We start from the raw sequence: 17,887 nt of genomic DNA, 5'->3' as shown, positions 1-17,887 counted from the left end.
CATCACGCCATACAAGACACAATGACGTCGCATTATTTAAAGTCTAATTGGTTGCCACGTAAGCCGTGGGCCTGTGGCGCAACGGATAACGCGTCTGACTACGGATCAGAAGATTCCAGGTTCGAATCCTGGCAGGCTCGAGCAATTTTTTTTTTTTCTAAATTATTTTGCAAGTACGCAATTACCAAGTTGGTACTACGTACCCAATTCGCGTCCACTTTTTTCACTTTTACCCCGCGGTTAGCACGTTCCGCTGCTAAGCTCGAGGACGTGCCTTCACCTCCTTTTTATTTCCTTTACTTTTCTTTCTTATTTCTCACCGATTACCAATCCGCAATCACATTACCGATCACGGCCAGCAGTTACAATCAATCAGACAATTACAGTTAGTCACAATTACAGATTACATACCGAGTACCAATGACCAATCAAGGAGGAGGAGGAGGATATAGAAGAGGAAAGGCAGGGAGGTTAACCGAAATAATAATCGGTTTGCTACCCTACACGGGGGAAGGGGGTGAGGGGATAAAAAAAGAAAGAGAAAGGAGAGTAACGGAAAATTGAAGTCACTATAAAACGTCACTGTTCGTTAAAGTCACAGCCTATCGTGCAGGCCAGTACTCAAGAAGCGGAGCAGTGCCTTGCAGGCCTTCTCCGCCGACGACCGCCGCGGCCAGTGGCCGAGAATCTTCATTTCAGTTAAAGGGCGTGTATCTAGGCGCTCCAGCGCGCGGCTGAGAGACTGCCTTTCGGTGGTGTAGGCAGGGCAGTCACAAAGAATTGGGTTATGGTCTCGTCATGCCCGCAGATGGAACATGCCGGACTATCAGCCATACCGATTAAGAATGAGTAGTGGTTGGTGAACGCTACGCCAAGCCAGAGGCGACACAGCAACGTTTCTTCTCGTCGTGGTAGGCCTGATGGTAGCCGGAGCTTCAAATCAGGGTCCAAGGATTGTAAACGGGAATTGCAAAATTGGCCCGAGTTCCACGCGGCAAGCGTGAGGTCCCGCGCAAGTGCGCGAAGCCTGCTCGCTGCATCCGATCTTGAAATGGGGATCGACACAAAATCGCCGTCGTCGTGAGCAGTTCGCGCGACCTCATCCGCGCGGTGATTATCTGCTATGCCGCTGTGCCCCGGTAGCCATTGGTAGATAATGTCATGTCCTTTGTTGATGGCAGAGTGATGTAGCTGTGGAATTTCTGCGACCAGTTGTTCATGGGCTCCACGGCGAAGAGCAGCTTGTAAGCCTTGGAGGGCAGCTTTCGAATCGGTGAAAATAGACCACCGCTGAGGGCGCTGCTGACTGATGTATTCAATGGCGACACGAAGAGCGGTGAGTTCTGCACCCGTCGAAGAAGTGCGGTGACCTGTCCTAACTCTAATTTCTGTAGTGCTTGCGGGTATTACGACGGAGCCAGAAGAAGAGATAGGGTTCACTGAGCCGTCGGTGTAAACGTGCACCCGGTTTGCATGGTGCTCATGTAAATATTCAAGGGTGACTTGTTGTAGTTCTGTCGGTGATAAGTCTATCTTCTTCCTGATGCCAGGTATCGAAAGAAGCACACGGGGATTGTGCAGGCTCCAAAGTGGCGAGGACGGTCTAGAGGCAGGTGTAAACTGGGACGGCAGAATGGCGGGATGTGCGTCAATGATATCTGTAAACGATGTGCGCGGGCTGGTAATAGGAAGACTGGCAAGATGGTGAGAGGGAACCCGGGAAATGTGCCGGAAATGTGCCCTCAGTGCGTCAACTGTTAAGTAGGTAGGGATTGGATGCTCCTGGGCGATAAGTACAGATGCGGCCGTAGAGGCACATTTCGGCAATCCTAGGCAAGTCCGGAGAGCTTGAGCTTGAGCGCTTTGCAGACTTCGTATGTTTGTTTTTCGAATATTTCCAAGTACAGGGAGGCTGTAGCGAAGAAATCCCATGAATAAGGCGTTGTAGAGCTGCATCATCGACCGCACAGACGCTCCCCACGACTTTCCCCCAAGAAAGGCGAGAACGTGAGAAATGGCTGTCAGTCTCTTTTTCATGTATGAGATATGAGGGGTCCATGATAGATTTCGGTTGATGATTACTCCCAGAAACCGATGGCTCTTTACGTAGGGTATTGCTGTGCCGTTTATGCATACGGTATAAGGAGACATGTTCTTTCGTGTAAAGGCAACCAGCGAGCACTTTTCGGTTGAAATCTGTAGGCCTTGCTGGCGAAGGTAGGCCGCAAGAATACCTGACGCCTTTTGAAGTCTCGCTCGAACTTGTGGGCGCGTAACTCCGGATGCCCAGATGCAGATGTCATCCGCATATATTGAGAGTTGCACCGACTGTGGTAGTATATCGACAAGCCCGACAAGTGTAAGGTTGAACAGCGGTGGGCTGAGCACTCCACCCTGCGGGACTCCACGGGAAGTGAAATGAGAAGATGTTGGGCCTTCCTCTGTCTGCACAAAGAGAGATCTGTTGGATAAATAACTACGTATCCAGCAGAATACGCGGCCACCAAGCTCGGCAGCTTCCAGAGCGTCCAAAATAGCCTGGTGGGTTACATTGTCGTATGCGCCCTTTACATCCAGGAACAATGCCGCGGTCAAGCGCTTCAAATGTTTTTGGCGCTGGACGGATGACACTAGGTCGACCACGTTGTCGATTGAAGAGCGTCCACGTCGAAACCCGGACATTATATCCGGATATATGCGGTAGCGCTCCAGGTACCACTCAATGCGTGTAAGTACCATCCTTTCCAGTACTTTGCCAACATAACTAGCCAGCGCAATTGGACGGTATGATGTCAGGTCAAGAGGCGATTTCCCTGGTTTCAGGAGCGGAACTAGACGACTGGACTTCCAATCGTCTGGGGCTGTGCCCTCATTCCAAGATTTGTTGTAATGCTCCAGAAGGACACGCCTAGCTTCTTGTCCAAGGTTTGCAAGTGCAGTGTATGGCACACCGTCGGGTCCCGGCGATGATGATCGTCTGCAACAAGCCAGCGCGGCGTCAAGTTCTTCCACGGAGAAGGGAAGGTCCATCCGAGAATGACCAATCAAAATCATCGATTACCAGTCACTATGTAGGCTACACAGCACTGCACGACACACTACGCCACTACATGCTCATATGCATACACACCATTCGTTTCAGTACAATATGAAGCATGCATCATAACACATGCCTTCTCATTCCGCGCAATTTCTGACGCCTAATTAGCACATTTGCGTTTGGTTTTATTTTTTTTTAATTATTATAACAGCAGCCCACATCCCAAAAACACGTTACAAAGTCATACACACCACAAAGCGCTGACTAGGTGCCCTTCTAAAACACTAATACGTCCGCGATAGGTTTCCGCGATGAAGTCTTTGAAGTGATGGATGTTCTTGCTAAAATGAAAGTCCGTACGTGAACCTAGCCGCCATATATGGGTGGGTGTTTCTGTACTTGCTGCAACAGGCAATAAAGGGGAAAAAAATACCTTAATTACATGGTCTATGCATTGCGCGCTTACCTAGCACGCAGAGGGCCTGGGTCCGTACACCAATGCCGGCTAATTTGTTTTTTATTTGAAACGGGATTTTTTTTCCGACTGATGCAAGACTACGGAAGACGTACGCCGGATTTTCAGCAGAACGAGCTCCTTCCCAATGGGCACTGCAACTCCCTTGGACGTCCCGTAGATGTCCTAAACGTCCACAGGACGCCTAAGGGAGTTTAAGTGCCCATTGGGTTATATTGCGTAAAAGGCGCATTCAGTCTTCCCGAACCAACCATGGAAATAGTAATGCAGCGCGCCTTCAGTAGACTTCCAGCGCGGCCCGGATGACACTGAGATTCCTAAAAAGCAAGCCTTCAAAAGCTGCCACCGATGACTCACGTCGCACACAGGATTTGTAGCATTATACTTCTACTCTCGTAACACGGCGTGATCCAGAGCCACTCACGCGGAAGCTTGCGGTTGGATCGAGTATACTCGCACGGTGGCAGGTGCGGAAACGACGCGTTACTCACTTATCGCCAGTGTGTTACATGCTGTTGACAGTTTGGGGAACTGCGATTCAAGACATTATTCTGCGCACCGTTTAATTTTCTCAAGTTCACCTATAGTACACGAGTAAAGATGTCTGTCCATCAGAATTTGATTGATTGGAACCCTTCAAGTCGGATGGCTCAGTGCCCTAGTTAATGAGACGGTTCGGTTCTATTGGTTTTATTTGAGTTTAACGTCCGAAAACGACTCAGGCTATGAGGGACGCCGTAGTGAAGGGCTCCGGAAATTTCGGCCGCCTGTGGTTCTTTAACGTGCACTGATATCCTACACAGGCGCCTCATGAATTTCGCCTGCAATGAAACTCGACCGTCGCAGCCGGGATCGAACCTGCGTCCTTCGGGTCGGTAGTCGAGCACCATAACCACTAGGCCACCGCGGCGCATATATGCGGCAGTCGATGCCGATAGCGCACACAAAGGCCCACAATAAATAACAAGGGTAGGAGCGTGGCTTTGTCGCAAGCAGAGCTAGTTCCAGGGCATAATCCAATCCTGTAGGCAGCGAGAACCCGGGTGTAACGTGCTGGACGCGGATTCGTTGTACACCGACACATTCTCAGAAGAGGTGGTAAATGGTCGTGCTCGCCCCTGTCGCATGTAGAGCGGGACACTTGTGGTAAATGTGAGGCATCATCGTGCGCACCAGGCAGTCGTCCCCTTATGGCAGTGTGGTTCCTCCACTTAGCAAGAATGTCGGCAGTGTAGGCCACACCTGCGAGCGCCCTGTGGATGGGGACTTGCGCGTCTCGGGGAGGCGCAGCTGGTAAGGGTTGGGGTACTTTTACTATCATCACTAGAAGTCACTATCGTCACCAGAACCCAGTCACTATCACCTGTCACTGAGGTGTTCTTGCCAAGTAGCTAGCGCCGGTGTTTCCCTGTAGCCGAGAAATCGTGGCGTGGGCGTGATGCATTTAAAGAAGGAAAACTTAAGAAGGAGATAAAGAGCGCAGACGAAACGCGGAAATGGGTAGGGAAAGCAAAGGCCCGTGCAATGTTCATTACTGTTGTTTGCGCGCCACCGCCCATCGAAAAACAGAGTGCACGAATTTTAGACTGGGAAAACGCCGACGATGTCAGCGTTCTCGATTATCTGGACGAATCTTATTCCACTTTTAGTTCTAACACCAATGATTCTACAGTTTCAGTAGATAGATTATGGTCAACCTTTGAAAGAATCATCAAGCACTGCTTATCAAAATATATCCCCACAAAGATGAAGCCAGTACACAAGAAAAATTCGTGGACAACAAGAAAAATAATACATTTAAAACGGAAGACTGCAAGACTTAGGAAACTGAGAAATAAAATGTCGCTACCTGGCTACATTGTTAAAATGCGCGAACTCTCTCATGCGCTAAAGTCAGCTGTAAAAAAGGCCAAAGATGAATTCATGAATGTTACCTTAAGCAAATTTATTAAAGAATCTCCTTCTAAGTTCTGGCGATACCTTAATTCCAAGCCCAGTCAAACCAGTAATGCACCACCGACTGAAGCCATCGCTAAGGCTACAGCATTCAATGATTACTTTATCTCGGTATTTACACACGACAACGGAAAAAAACCGAACCTGAAATCTTTTCCGAGCAACTCGCCAAAACTGGACGATTTAATCTTAACGGAATCGGGCATTTTTTCCCTCATACTTGAAATAGATCCTAAAAAATCTAGTGGCCCTGACAACATGGTTTGGTTTATGGTTGGTTTGATTTATGGGGTTTAACGTCCCAAAGCGACTAAGGCTATGAGAGACGCCGTAGTGGAGGGCTCCGGAAATTTCGACCCCCTGGGGTTCTTTAACGTGCACTGACATCGCACAGTACACGGGCCTCGAATTTCTCCTCCAAAGAAATTCAGCCGCCGCGGCCGGGCCCTGACAACATACCAAATGCGTTTTTCAGGCGTTACGCGGAATGGATGTCAAAGTTCTTGCTACTAATTTTTGCAAAATGATTGCTAACAGGCGAAGTTCCGGAGAAATGGAAAATTAGCAATTTTCCATTTCTCAATGCATCAAACAATGCATCAAATTACCGACCAATCTCCCTTACTTGTACGGCCTGCAAAATCCTCGAACATCAAATTCTCAAGCACATTGTATCATTTGTTGAAGAAAATAACTTAATTGTTCCTAACCAGCATGGATTTAGAAAAGGTTTGTCTACGACCACTCAACTGATTGAGATAGTTCACGACCTACAGCGCTAACAGTGGATAAAAATGGCCAGACCGATATCATATTTTTAGACCTGTCCAATGCGTTCGATCGAGTTTCCCCTCCTAAGCTCCTCCAGAAACTTATCCATTACCTCGGGGACAACATGATCACCAAATGGTTGAAAAGTTGTCTTACAGGTAGACGGCAATATGTACTTACATTACAAAGAACATTCTTCGAACTGCGGCGATGTGTTGTCTGGCGTCTCACAGGGTGCCGTTCTAGCACCAATCCTATTTCTTCTTTTTATCAATGATCTGCACGATAGCACTGACGTAACAATAAGAATGTTTGCAGACGATCGACTGCATCATCTACAAAGAAATAACCTGCCGTGACGACCAGACAACTTTGAACAGTGCGCTTGACAATATAACACACTGGTGTCAAACATGGCAGATGGGAATTAATGTAGAAAAAACGGTTTGTATGACAGTGACGAATAACAAAGTACCCATGAACTTCCCATATTATCTACAAGGACAGATGCTAAGGAACGTTCAAGAGTATAAATACCTAGGCATCATAATTTCATCAGACTTAAAATGGAACAAACAGGTAATATATATCGCTAATAAAGCAATGGCAGCTCTCTACTCGCTCAAGCGCTCGCTTAGATCTGCATCAGTTTATAAGCGCCTAGCATACACCTCACTTGTCCGCTCTATACTGGAGTATGGAATAATATGTTGGTAAGAGAACTAATAAAACTGGAGCGTGTTCAAAGGAAAGCGGTTAGATTCATTTTTAACAAGTATCGCCGTCATGACTCACCTACAAAACTATTAAGGCAAGCCAACCTTCCTACCATACAGTGTCGAGCCAGACTACTGCGCCTCAAGTTTCTTTTCCTTCTTTTTAATGCTGCATGAAAATCGATACAAGTAAGTACTTACTGGAATCAAATACACGTAGCACCAGAACAAAACATGCTAAACATTTAACTGAATACAGATTTCACAACGACATATTCCGATACTCATTTTTCCCACAAGCGATCAGTGAGTGGAACAGCTTGGCTAGCGATGCTGTCAATTGCGCATCTCTCGAAGCTTTCATCGCTTACATATCAAGCAATGCTGTATAGTTTAGACCGGGACGCATGCGCGCTATGTTGCTTCTTGATTTGGTAGTCTGTATGTTTGTTTGATATTTGTCAAAAGATGATGGCTCTTATCATTTGCTTCTTGAATATGTACTCACTTTTTAGCTTTTTGTCTCTGTTTTCGTGTGCTAAATATTCTAACATCATTTACTCCTCTTTATGGCCGTTTTTAGCGTTTGTATAAGCGAAGATAGAATGCATTAGTGCACTGCACGGGCTCGGGCTGGCCCAAAAGCCCGGGCCCGGCCCGGCCCGCGGGCCGGGCTGGGCCGGGACATGATCTGTTTTGCCGGGCCTGGGCCGGGCCCGGGCCTGAAGTTGCGGGCCCGGGCCGGGCTCGGGCTTAAAGCTGCGGACCCGAGCCAGGCTTGGCTCCGTACAGAAACGTCTGGTGCCCGACTATTCATTCACTATTGCAGAGTGAAGTACACAACTGCGGCATTGCAGCAACGACACGGATGAGCTATGGGTTATAGTACGCGCTGAGAAAAAAAAAAACTAAGCTTTATTCATTGACTTATTTATTTCCTTCTTTCCACGCCGCGGTGGCTTAGTGTGATTACTTAGCCGGGGAACCAGGGTTTGCTCCTAGCCTTGGCGGCCGCATTTCTATTTAAGCGGCAAGCATGACAGCCATGTACTTTGTAGTATCATTGCTCATTGAAGAAACCCAGGTGGTTGAAATGATCCGGAGCCCTCTGCTTCGGTGTCTTTCACAGCCTGAGTCCCCTTGGGTTCTTAAGCCCCAAAAAACATAGCTATTATTTTATATCTATATTTTTCTCATGTGAGAAAATTCCCAAACTAAAGCGCGTTTGGTTTTCTTTTTGATCAGCTGACCGGAACGTTTCGTAAATGAAATAGCCACAAAAGCTCGCAAGAGTTTGTAAATCTCATCTCATAACCGCGTCTATCCCTCTTCGTTTCTTCAGCCTGGTTGTCATGACAAGTGTTTTGTCCTGTAAGTTATCACGTGGTTCGCGCGTTATCTTCTGCTCCACCAGTAAGAGTAAAAATTTAACCGGTCTTAACAGTCGTCGCCGTAGCTCAGAGGTAGAGCACCGGACGCGTAATTCGGAGGTCGTGGGTTCGGATCCCACCGGCGGCATGTGGTTGTTTTTTCTTCTGCTTTTCAAATCAATTAGCTTTAAGCGATGACATATTCAGTAATATTCTAAACTGATCAACACCACAAAATAAATAAATTAATTTAAAAAAAATCCCCTGGCCCCTTGGTTTCTGTGGCTGTTGGCTTCTGTCATATTTACAACGAGCCCCTCATTCCCCTTCCTTGTTTGCTTAATTGCTAAGCGAGGGCCTCGATTCTGGCAGCCTTGATGCCATAGGAAGCATAAGAGGGTTCTAGTTTCCACCTTCTCCGTTCGATGACGTTCTACGTCACACCCGCGGTAACTCAGGACGTTCAACGTCCGCCGCTTATGGGCGTGGGTGGCGCTGATGAACACTCTCAAGGTTAGGTTACTTGTAAACATAAATACCCCCGAAAGCAGAAGGTTTCGCCGTAGCTCAGAGGTAGAGCACCGGACGCGTAATTCGGAGGTCGTGGGTTCGGATCCCACCGGCGGCATGTGGTTATTTTTTCTTCTGCTTTTCTAATAAATTAGCTTTAAGCGATGACATATTCAGTAATATTCTAAACTGATCAACACCACAAAATAAATAAATTAATTAAAAAAATCCCCTGTGCCCCTTGGTTTCTGTGGCTGTTGGCTTCTGTCATATTTACAACGAGCCACTCATTCCCCTTCCTTGTTTGCTTAATTGGTCATTGATCGTTCGTAATCCCAAAACATACCTTTACAGAAATGTTTAAGATGCTTATAGTCTTCAAACACCGTGAAATACTCAAGCCTTTTAGCTTTTCGTTTCCGCTGAAAGGAGTTCGGATATGAGTTCAACCTGTGAGATCGCGTTCACTAAAAAAATGTCATGCCACTGCTTGCTAGGCAGCTTTAATGTTTTTACTTCGCGGGCGGCAAAATATAGCTGATTAAAATCATGGGGGAGTGCAAAGTAGTCTATTACGCGCGTATGCAGCCCTTTTTGTTTGGCTCTCAGAGCTTCCGAGTTTATCATTGAATACGTACACGAGATCACTGACCAAAAGACAGGCCTGGCGAGCACTACCCTTAAACACTTCCTTCTGGGTTAAAAAGAACCAACTTTCTGCAAGCCAAACTGTGGTTTCAAAGCCTTTGTCGGCCAGTTTCTTATCGGTCTAGTAGCAGTCTACTTGCTCAGAGTGAGCAGTATAGCTCAAGCGTTACTGTGAAATGGGCCGGGCCGGGCCCGGGCTGGGCTTCACTCCAGGATTCACGGGCCGGGCCGGGCTCGCTAGAGCGATAATTTAGCGGGCCTGGGCCGGGCCCGGGCTTGAAGCCGCGGGCCTGGGCCGGGCTCGGGCTTCAGGTCTCGGGCCCGGGCCGGGCCTCAGATTGAGGCCCGTGCAGTGCTCTAGAATGCATATCTACTGCCTCATCAGTTCAAATTGCTTATAGCCGTGCCTACTTGAAGTTTGTTGCTTTCAATGTGTAATGTGTCCCTTTCCTGCAACGGCCTCAAATGTGAGGCTAGCAGTATGTTCAAATAAATAAATAAATAAATAAATAAATAAATAAATAAATAAGTAAGTAAATAAATAAATAAATAAATAAATAAATAAGTGGCCTGGTTTAGCTTATGGTTAAGCCTAGGGTGCGAAGCATAGTAGCCAGGAGTTTCTTCAGCACGCATTCTCCGTTTGGTAGCATTTCGCCGCTCGAACCGAGTAGAAGTACTCGAAGCTTCATCCTTCACCTCGGCATCGGTTGTCGAACGCTGCCGTCTAGCTGCATACTGTGCACGTCGCTTGGCAAGCCGTACTTCTCGTTCTTCTCCCGTTCCCGTGGCTCTTTGTAACTTGAGCTTTGCGGTCTGGCGAGCCGCCCTCTCCCTGGCCGACATCTCGCTGCTCAACTGACTCAACGAGTGCGTCGCCTTTTGCGTGACGTCAGTATCTCCTAGCGGTAGGAGCGGGAGTTAGGCCGCCGGCGGAGGCTGCGCGTCCGCAAGCGAGCGCACGAGGCCCCAGCTTTCACAGCTGTCGTGACGTCATATCACGTGGTGCGCCGATGAAGGTCAAGTGGTAGCTACGCGGCCGTGCGCGGCGCAGCAAGGAAGAGCTCGGTTGTGCGGCTAGTATGCTTCGCATAATAAATAAATAAATAAAACAATCTGCAAGCGGCCAATGATAGGGCACGCGTGCTTCCAGAAGAAACCGATGAGAGGGCGCGCGTCGGAGAACGCGGAGAACTGAAGAGCGGGAAAAGAGGATACGAGTATATGAGAGAGATGCGAGTAGAAGGAGAAGGCGCGCCGGCTTGGAGGCTTTTTGAAAGTCAGAAAAATGGAGAAAAAATTTTTGAAAGTCAGAAAAATAAAAATAATTAGGAATAATAATAATAATAATAAAAATGGCTGAGGCTTAGCTAAGGTTAAGCCTAGTCAGATGCGAAGCATATTGATGGCTAGGCTTGGTAATACATGGCTTTCCTTTTGTAGAACGTTGTCGCCGAGCCCCATATTGAGCACGCCGCTTAGCCAGACGTTCATCCCGCTCTTCATCGGTCTCTGTGGCACGCTGAAGCTTTCGCTTCTCGTTCAAATCAGTCCTGCTTCTAGGCGGCATCCCAACACCTGGCCGCCTCGTAAGTGCCCGGAGTTGTTGTTGTTGTTGTGACGGAGAGAAGGATGAAAAGGAAATTGCACGGGCCTGCTACTGGCTCGAACCAAGCCACCACCGCTTCCACGTGCAGATAGAGGAGAGTTAAAAGATCAGAGAAAAGAGAAAAAGAAAAGAAAAGACGCGCGTCGCAGCAACAACTGGTGAAGAAGAAGAAGAAGCAACAACTGCGTCCGCCGGAGCGGATGCTGCTCAAAAAGAAGCGGCCGAAGCCGCGCTCGCCGAAGCGAGCGAGGCAAGCTCAGCTTTATACCGCTGCTGTAGCGTCACGTGGTCAGCCGCCGCGCCTCTGATGTGGAGCCTCCACCGCCGCGGCCGATCGCGCGAGCCGGCAGCCCATCTCTCCTCTGCTGTGACGTCATGTTGTCACGTGGTGTCACGTGGTCACGCTAAAGGTCAATGGTAGCTCCACCGCCGCGCTCGACGGGCTGTAGTGCAGCTCTAGTAATATGCTGCGCATAATAAAATTACCATGGGAGTCGCTGCGTTTCTAGAAGAAAATTTTCAACAGCACAGCGCACACTCCTGTTGCTTCGTCCGAGCGATGAAGCGCCAAAGGAAAGAACAACCGCAGTGGACACAGGCAGACCCAGGTGGTGAAACGGAATTTCTCGCTACAAAAACCACCACTTTTTTTCTTTCTTCTTACGCGCGGGGACAGTGAAGCCCACGCCTGGCGTCGCGCGGTTCGCGTCTCTTCGACGTCGTCTTCTGTCGATGGCTGTACCACTAGAGCGCCACCAGCGGCGGTGGGCCGATGCAACAGCATAAGCCACCAACACGCGGTCGGTCATGTCAGGGGACGCGCCCTTCTCACCGGGGACTTCCTCCCAACTGGCCGACCTGTTCGAGTGTCCCGGGTGCTCGGAGTACGTAGTGCCGCCCATCCTCCAGTGCCGGCGCGGCCATCTGCTCTGCCACGAGTGCCTGAAGCACGACAACCACTGTGCCACCTGCGAGAAACCGATCAGTGAGTCTTTGTACACTGACGCAAAGCCTCGCACATAAGCGTCGCTAAAAAGAAGACTAGCCCTGCTGTCCTTGACCATGGTGTACGATCAAGGATGAAAGGCCGCGGTACCAAGCAGCATTTATTTTTTCTTATTTTAACGTGATGGCATTAAATACCCCGTTGTCCAGAAAACCCGGTGTCGGCGTTGTCGTTGTGAGCGAAAAATCACGAGCATGACTGGCAGGCGGTTCCAGAGTGCAACCCAGTAGACAGGTGTGCCACCTCAGTCACCTGACCTAGCGGTGTCGACACAACCTGCCCACCGGATAGTGAGCAACCTGCTCACCGTGGCAGGTGGCATTTAATGATTGGTCTCTCGGGAAGAGCAACCTGGAAAGCACAATGCCCACCGCTGGGAGCACCTGCCATCGCAGGGCAGTGGCGTATCGCTTAACCGCTGCACCACTGCTACATGAGGGGTACGGGGACTCGCAGGGACATGTGAATGCAAAGTAGATTGACCTTATGAATGTGTGGGAATTACCTCATTAAGCTATCGCGTCATGCCCTTAAGGCGGAGATTAAGTGCAGTTTTCCTTTCTGATTTGTACTTCAGCCGTTCTATCTTACTTCTGCCCATCGCGAAGGGTATGGCCATGACATCATCGTCATCCTTCAACTATTCCGGGAAGGTTAGCGAGTGCATGGTTCTTTGGTCTACGACCAGTATGCCATTCCAGTAGATCGCCGGTTGCATTACAAGCACTGACGGTGATCATTCGCTAATTTCTACCTCCAGCCAAAATATCCTGAACTCGCGATTGCTTCTTAATCGACACTCTCTCTTTTTCTGTCAGGTGACATAAAGTTACACCTATTGTTTTTTTTAATCTCTTATTACGGTGTTTCTATAGCCTTCTAGGCACCATACCTTCAGATCTGGCTGCACATTTAAGCCCCACTGAGGAGTAGCGCCAAGATGTAACGTTCGTTACCTGTTCGAAGCGATACAGCTAAGCTGCTCATCACATTTTGAAAACCGCCAAATTCACTGCGCCCTTATCCTTATTTACCTGCTAATTTCTTTCCCATGATCTCGATCCCAGGGGAGTAGCCAAGGAGCTACACTTGGGAACAAATTGTACAGTTCCTCTCCGAGCTTGGAAAAGCAGATTAAAATTGACTTGAAACGTTTAGGGCAGATGATAGAAGCCCTGACTGACGTAAGCTGCTTCTCAGCCACTGCAGACGTTCGATATGAAATTACTCGAACGAACCTCTAATTTAGGTGTAATTTCACTCCTGTTCTGGTAACTAATGATATGAAGTCACTTTTAGTGTGCTATAATTGGTAACGTAACAAAAGCACTTTCAACAGAAATGATTGTTAATGACACATATATATCTCTTGTGCATCATTGTTCCACAGAAAACATACGGGCACCTGTCCTGGACAAGGTGTTCAGTCGGGTGAAGCTGCCATGCAGATACACGGGCAAGGGCTGCCCTCGCGTACTCTCCCTCGACGAGCAGCTGGACCACGAGGGAGAGTGTTCTTACAGGTCTTACTCCTATTTCACTCCTGTCTTCGGTCTCCGCAACAAGACTGGTATTGTTGCAGCAGAAAAAAAAACAACAAAATTCACAGGATGATTACGCGTGTGCAACGCAAATGTTTGAGCGTTAGCTGCGTTGTGACGTCAAAAAAAGAAGCCGGGCACCGGGATAGGCTTTTACCCATTATTGTCAGGCGGTGGGGTTCGAACCAACCACCTCCCGCAGCCGTGGCGGACGCTGAAGCCACTATAGTCGGATACGAGCCAAGGAAAAAGCGGCTTTTCCCCGTCAAAGAATTTCTTCCAGCCAATGGCGTCGGCCGATTCTGATCAACTTGGTAGCGTGACAAGGCATGAAGTGGAAGATGAAAGGGGATAGTCCACTCTCTTCATTGTTGGGGATAGTCTCCTCTCTACGTTGTCACACCACTCTTTGCATTGTCCCGCTACTCACGCTAGAAGGTTCATGATAATCGGCCGACGCCATTGGCTGGAAGAAGGTCCTTTGTGCGGGAAAAAGCCACTTTTTTCTTGACTTGTAGATAGGAGGCAACGGTGCGAAACTGATTAACGAGATAATATAGAGCTAACGCTCTAAAAGAAAATGGAAAGGTGCGATAAACGGGACCCTGCTCTCCTCTCGTCGGCCTTATTTGATTGGTCGATTCTATTTGATTGGGCCACTTTTGAGAACACTTCACAAAGTGAAACTCGCCTAGAACGGTCCCCTCGCACAGAAAATTCGCCTGCACATCTAGCAGGTGTATATGCAGAGCTTTAAAAACATTCCTCTGTGGTTACTTATGATGCAACGATTTATGCTGCGGGGCCTTGAGGAGCGCTCACACAAGTGTGAGCTCGGTCCTAATACGGTCGTATTAATTGCGTACGGCTCCAAGAAGCTCGAAAGGGGTTCAACAAAGTTCTGGGAATATTTTACCACCACGCACGGGACACGGTCTGGGAACTTTTGAAAACCACTATAAGCTCCAAACTACACTCTTAACAGAAATGAGTAAAAAGGAAGTAAACTGCTGTCTAGCGCACACCCTTTAAAGAAAGGGAGTGCGCTAGAAAACAGCTTACCCCCTTTTTACTCCCATATAGGTGTATTTGTGTTTAGGGTGTTTTACTCCCATATAGGTGTATTTGTGTTTAGGGTGTTTTACTCCCATATAGGTGTATTTGTGTTTAGGGTGTTTTACTCCCATATAGGTGTATTTGTGTTTAGGGTGTTTTACTCCCATATAGGTGTATTTGTGTTTAGGGTGTAGCTATCATAAAGCTGCTTCAGAGGCCACGTGGCAGAGAGATTCTTCCGGACTAGCCTCTTCTTTATGCGAAGAATTATGATGCGTGAACTCTATGCGAGCTTCGCAGCTGGGATGGCAAAAGAGCTTTTCCTTCATGCCGACCCATATAAAAGTGGTCTATGGACATCCTATAAACTTCTTACAGACTATATTGCCTTCCTATAGATATTTCCTTCTTTTTCTTCACAGTCTATAGACAAAAGTGTACTAAATGTGTTTGGTCTTAAGTCTATAGGTCGCCTGTAGACTGTCTATAGGATTTCAATTGCAATTCAAAACTTTATTTCCAATGACTCGTTGGAGGTCATGAGGCAAAAAAGGTGCCATTGGCAGCTTGAGGGTGCCTGAGGCCCGTACAAGGCAGCAGCATATAGCCACCAGAAAATTCTGAACACATGTGCAGTTACACTTTCACGCAAATTGACTGATCGAAACACATTCGAAACACATCAAAACACAGCAAGAAAGCATACGGTACGAAAAACGGAAATCGCCTCCAAGTGCCGGCAGGCTGCGAGCTTAGCGACACCTTCGTGTCGACTTTTTTTGTTCATTCCGCTCTAGGATTTGGCTATAGACTGTCCGTGGACAAAAGTGTACTAAAAGTGTGTGGCAATCTATATACAGATTGTCTATATGCGGTCAATAGGATTTGTATCTGTAGACTGATCTCTAAGATTTGTCTGTAGAATGTCAATAATCTTAATAGACATAAATGTATGGACAGTCTGCAGACTGTCTGAAGAGGCTCCTCCAGTGGTAGAAGGGCTAAATAAAGTCTAAACCAAGCCCCGACTTTTGGAGATATGTATGGTCCTACAGCTTCCGTGCAGGCTCCGTTCACAGAGCAGAAATATCGGATGCACAAAAGGTGGCTCACAAGTGCCGGTAGGCTGCGAGCCACCTTCGTGTCGACGTTTTGCTCATTCCGCTCTAAGCAGTGCTTGTTTTGCTTTCTTGGCGGCAAACAGAACGTGGGGCTGCGTCTCCTTCGTGAGCCGCTGCTTGTGGAGCGGAGAGCTGGACCAAGTGTACGACCACATTCGAAGTTTCCACAAGCCTGTCGACGTCTTCACTGGTGAGTCAGCTACAGCGCGTGTTGCACAACAGAATGCAAGCCTGCTTCTGGAGAATGAAGTGAACTTATTCTGGCGGCAAGTGTCCCCGAGGTTATTCGCAGGCCCGCGTGGCCAAAACCTCAGATATGCGCAGACATATTATGTGCTTACCTGCTTACCCATATGGATAACTGCTAATATATTACGCATATCAGAGACCGAAACTTGAATATTGATCTAGCTATGCAGTACGGGACCCCTTTACTTAACAAAACATTACTAAACTTCGAACCATTAAATGAAAACGGCTAGGTTCATTCCTTAAAAATTTCAAATATAACATTCCTGTTTTTAGCTTATGGCGTCGAACAGTATTGAAGCACTTGAAGTGCGAAGAAGGAAATGACTTCCTTTATTCATTAGTAGACAAAGTTCCGATTAGACGCTGCCATATATTTATCCCCTATAATTACCCGGCATACTCGATATCATCTCAGGCACTTACTAACACCTTATTTTGCGAAAACTGATTGCTACAAATTTTCCTTATTTCCGCGTACTATACAGATTTCCGCGTACAGATTTGTCATACTATGAGTAGCACTGATCAATTTTTTTTACCCATATCTGTTTAGGTACAAGCACTAAATTGTGCCTGCCCAGCTAGGGCCCTGTGGTGGCCTGCAGCCAACCTCCGGTAGCTTCAGAGGAGCGTCGCGCCAGCTGTAGCCACTTGGAGGGTGACCTTGAGGATGACCTTGGCACCCTTAAGGTCCCTTGCTTTTACACCTTTCAAGCAAGGGGTGCAATCTCCGGTAGCTTCAGAGGAGCGTCGCGCCAGCTGTAGCCACTTGGAGGGTGACCTTGAGGATGACCTTGGCACCCTTAAGGTCCCTTTCTTTCACACCTTTCAAGCAAGGGGTGCAATCTCCGGTAGCTTCAGAGGAGCGTCGCGCCAGCTGTAGCCACTTGGAGGGTGACCTTGAGGATGACCTTGGCACCCTTAAGGTCCCTTGCTTTTACACCTTTCAAGCAAGGGGTGCAATCTCCGGTAGCTTCAGAGGAGCGTCGCGCCAGCTGTAGCCACTTGGAGGGTGACCTTGAGGATGACCTTGGCACCCTTAAGGTCCCTTGCTTTTACACCTTTCAAGCAAGGGGTGCAATCTCCGGTAGCTTCAGAGGAGCGTCGCGCCAGCTGTAGCCACTTGGAGGGTGACCTTGAGGATGACCTTGGCACCCTTAAGGTCCCTTTCTTTCACACCTTTCAAGCAAGGGGTGCAAAATCACCCCTAGTCGGTTTAACTACGTTAAAGCCCTACCAGTATTTTTTTAGGCCGCAGGATCGAAGTTCCACAAAGTCTAAGGGTCTGGACATTGTCAAATGCTGCGTGGCAGCGTCCACTTCTTCGTCCCCTGGACAAAGTGCTTCTCCCGAATCTCGCAGGGCACCGGATCAACTTCATGGTTACCAGCATAGACGAGCCGCCTACGTCCCAGTGGTGGGCCATACAGTCGTGTTTTGACCAGCGCTTCGTACTTTTCCTGAAGAGCGAGCCTGAGGAGGACACTGCGCCGTGCTTTGCGGTGGCGCAGCTCATCGGGACGCGGAGGCAGGCGAAGCTCTTCACCTACCAGATGACCGTCACGGGCAGCGACGACTGCCGCATCGAGTGGAACGACCGAGTGCTCAGCATCGGAGAAAGCGTTCACGACGCTATCGCGAGAGAAGACTGCTTCGTCTTCGACGCCAAGCAGTGGGCTCGAGACGGAAAACTCGCAGTCAGGGTCACCGTAAAGTCCGCCCAAAGCTGTATGAGCGCGGGAACATCATCCGAGAATTAGATGCTCAACAATAGTTGAAGCTATTTTGAAGCTAATAAAGTGAATTAAAATACATC

At 48.2% G+C, this 17,887-nt stretch overlaps 1 protein-coding gene and 1 non-coding gene across 2 annotated transcripts; both read left to right on the top strand.

Annotated features, from left to right (window-relative positions):
* Positions 1–67: 67 nt before the first annotated feature.
* On the top strand, positions 68–140 carry TRNAR-ACG (transfer RNA arginine (anticodon ACG)). Its single transcript has one exon. It is a non-coding gene; the product is annotated as a tRNA-Arg (tRNA).
* Positions 141–11,902: 11,762 nt separating this feature from the next.
* Positions 11,903–17,831, top strand: LOC149365889 (E3 ubiquitin-protein ligase SIAH1-like). Its single transcript, XM_089569390.1, has 5 exons — positions 11,903–12,080; positions 13,492–13,671; positions 15,765–15,819; positions 15,903–16,009; positions 17,434–17,831. Exons 1-5 carry the CDS (start codon positions 11,903–11,905, stop codon positions 17,829–17,831), a joined length of 918 nt encoding a protein of 305 aa, XP_089425516.1.
* The last annotated feature ends 56 nt before the right edge of the window (positions 17,832–17,887 follow it).

This window comes from Amblyomma mixtum, chromosome 1 (genome assembly GCF_055824585.1).
Source record: "Amblyomma mixtum isolate Tamu chromosome 1, ASM5582458v1, whole genome shotgun sequence".
Classification (NCBI taxonomy): domain Eukaryota; kingdom Metazoa; phylum Arthropoda; class Arachnida; order Ixodida; family Ixodidae; genus Amblyomma; species Amblyomma mixtum.
This window is presented reverse-complemented; position numbering and strand designations above follow the sequence as displayed.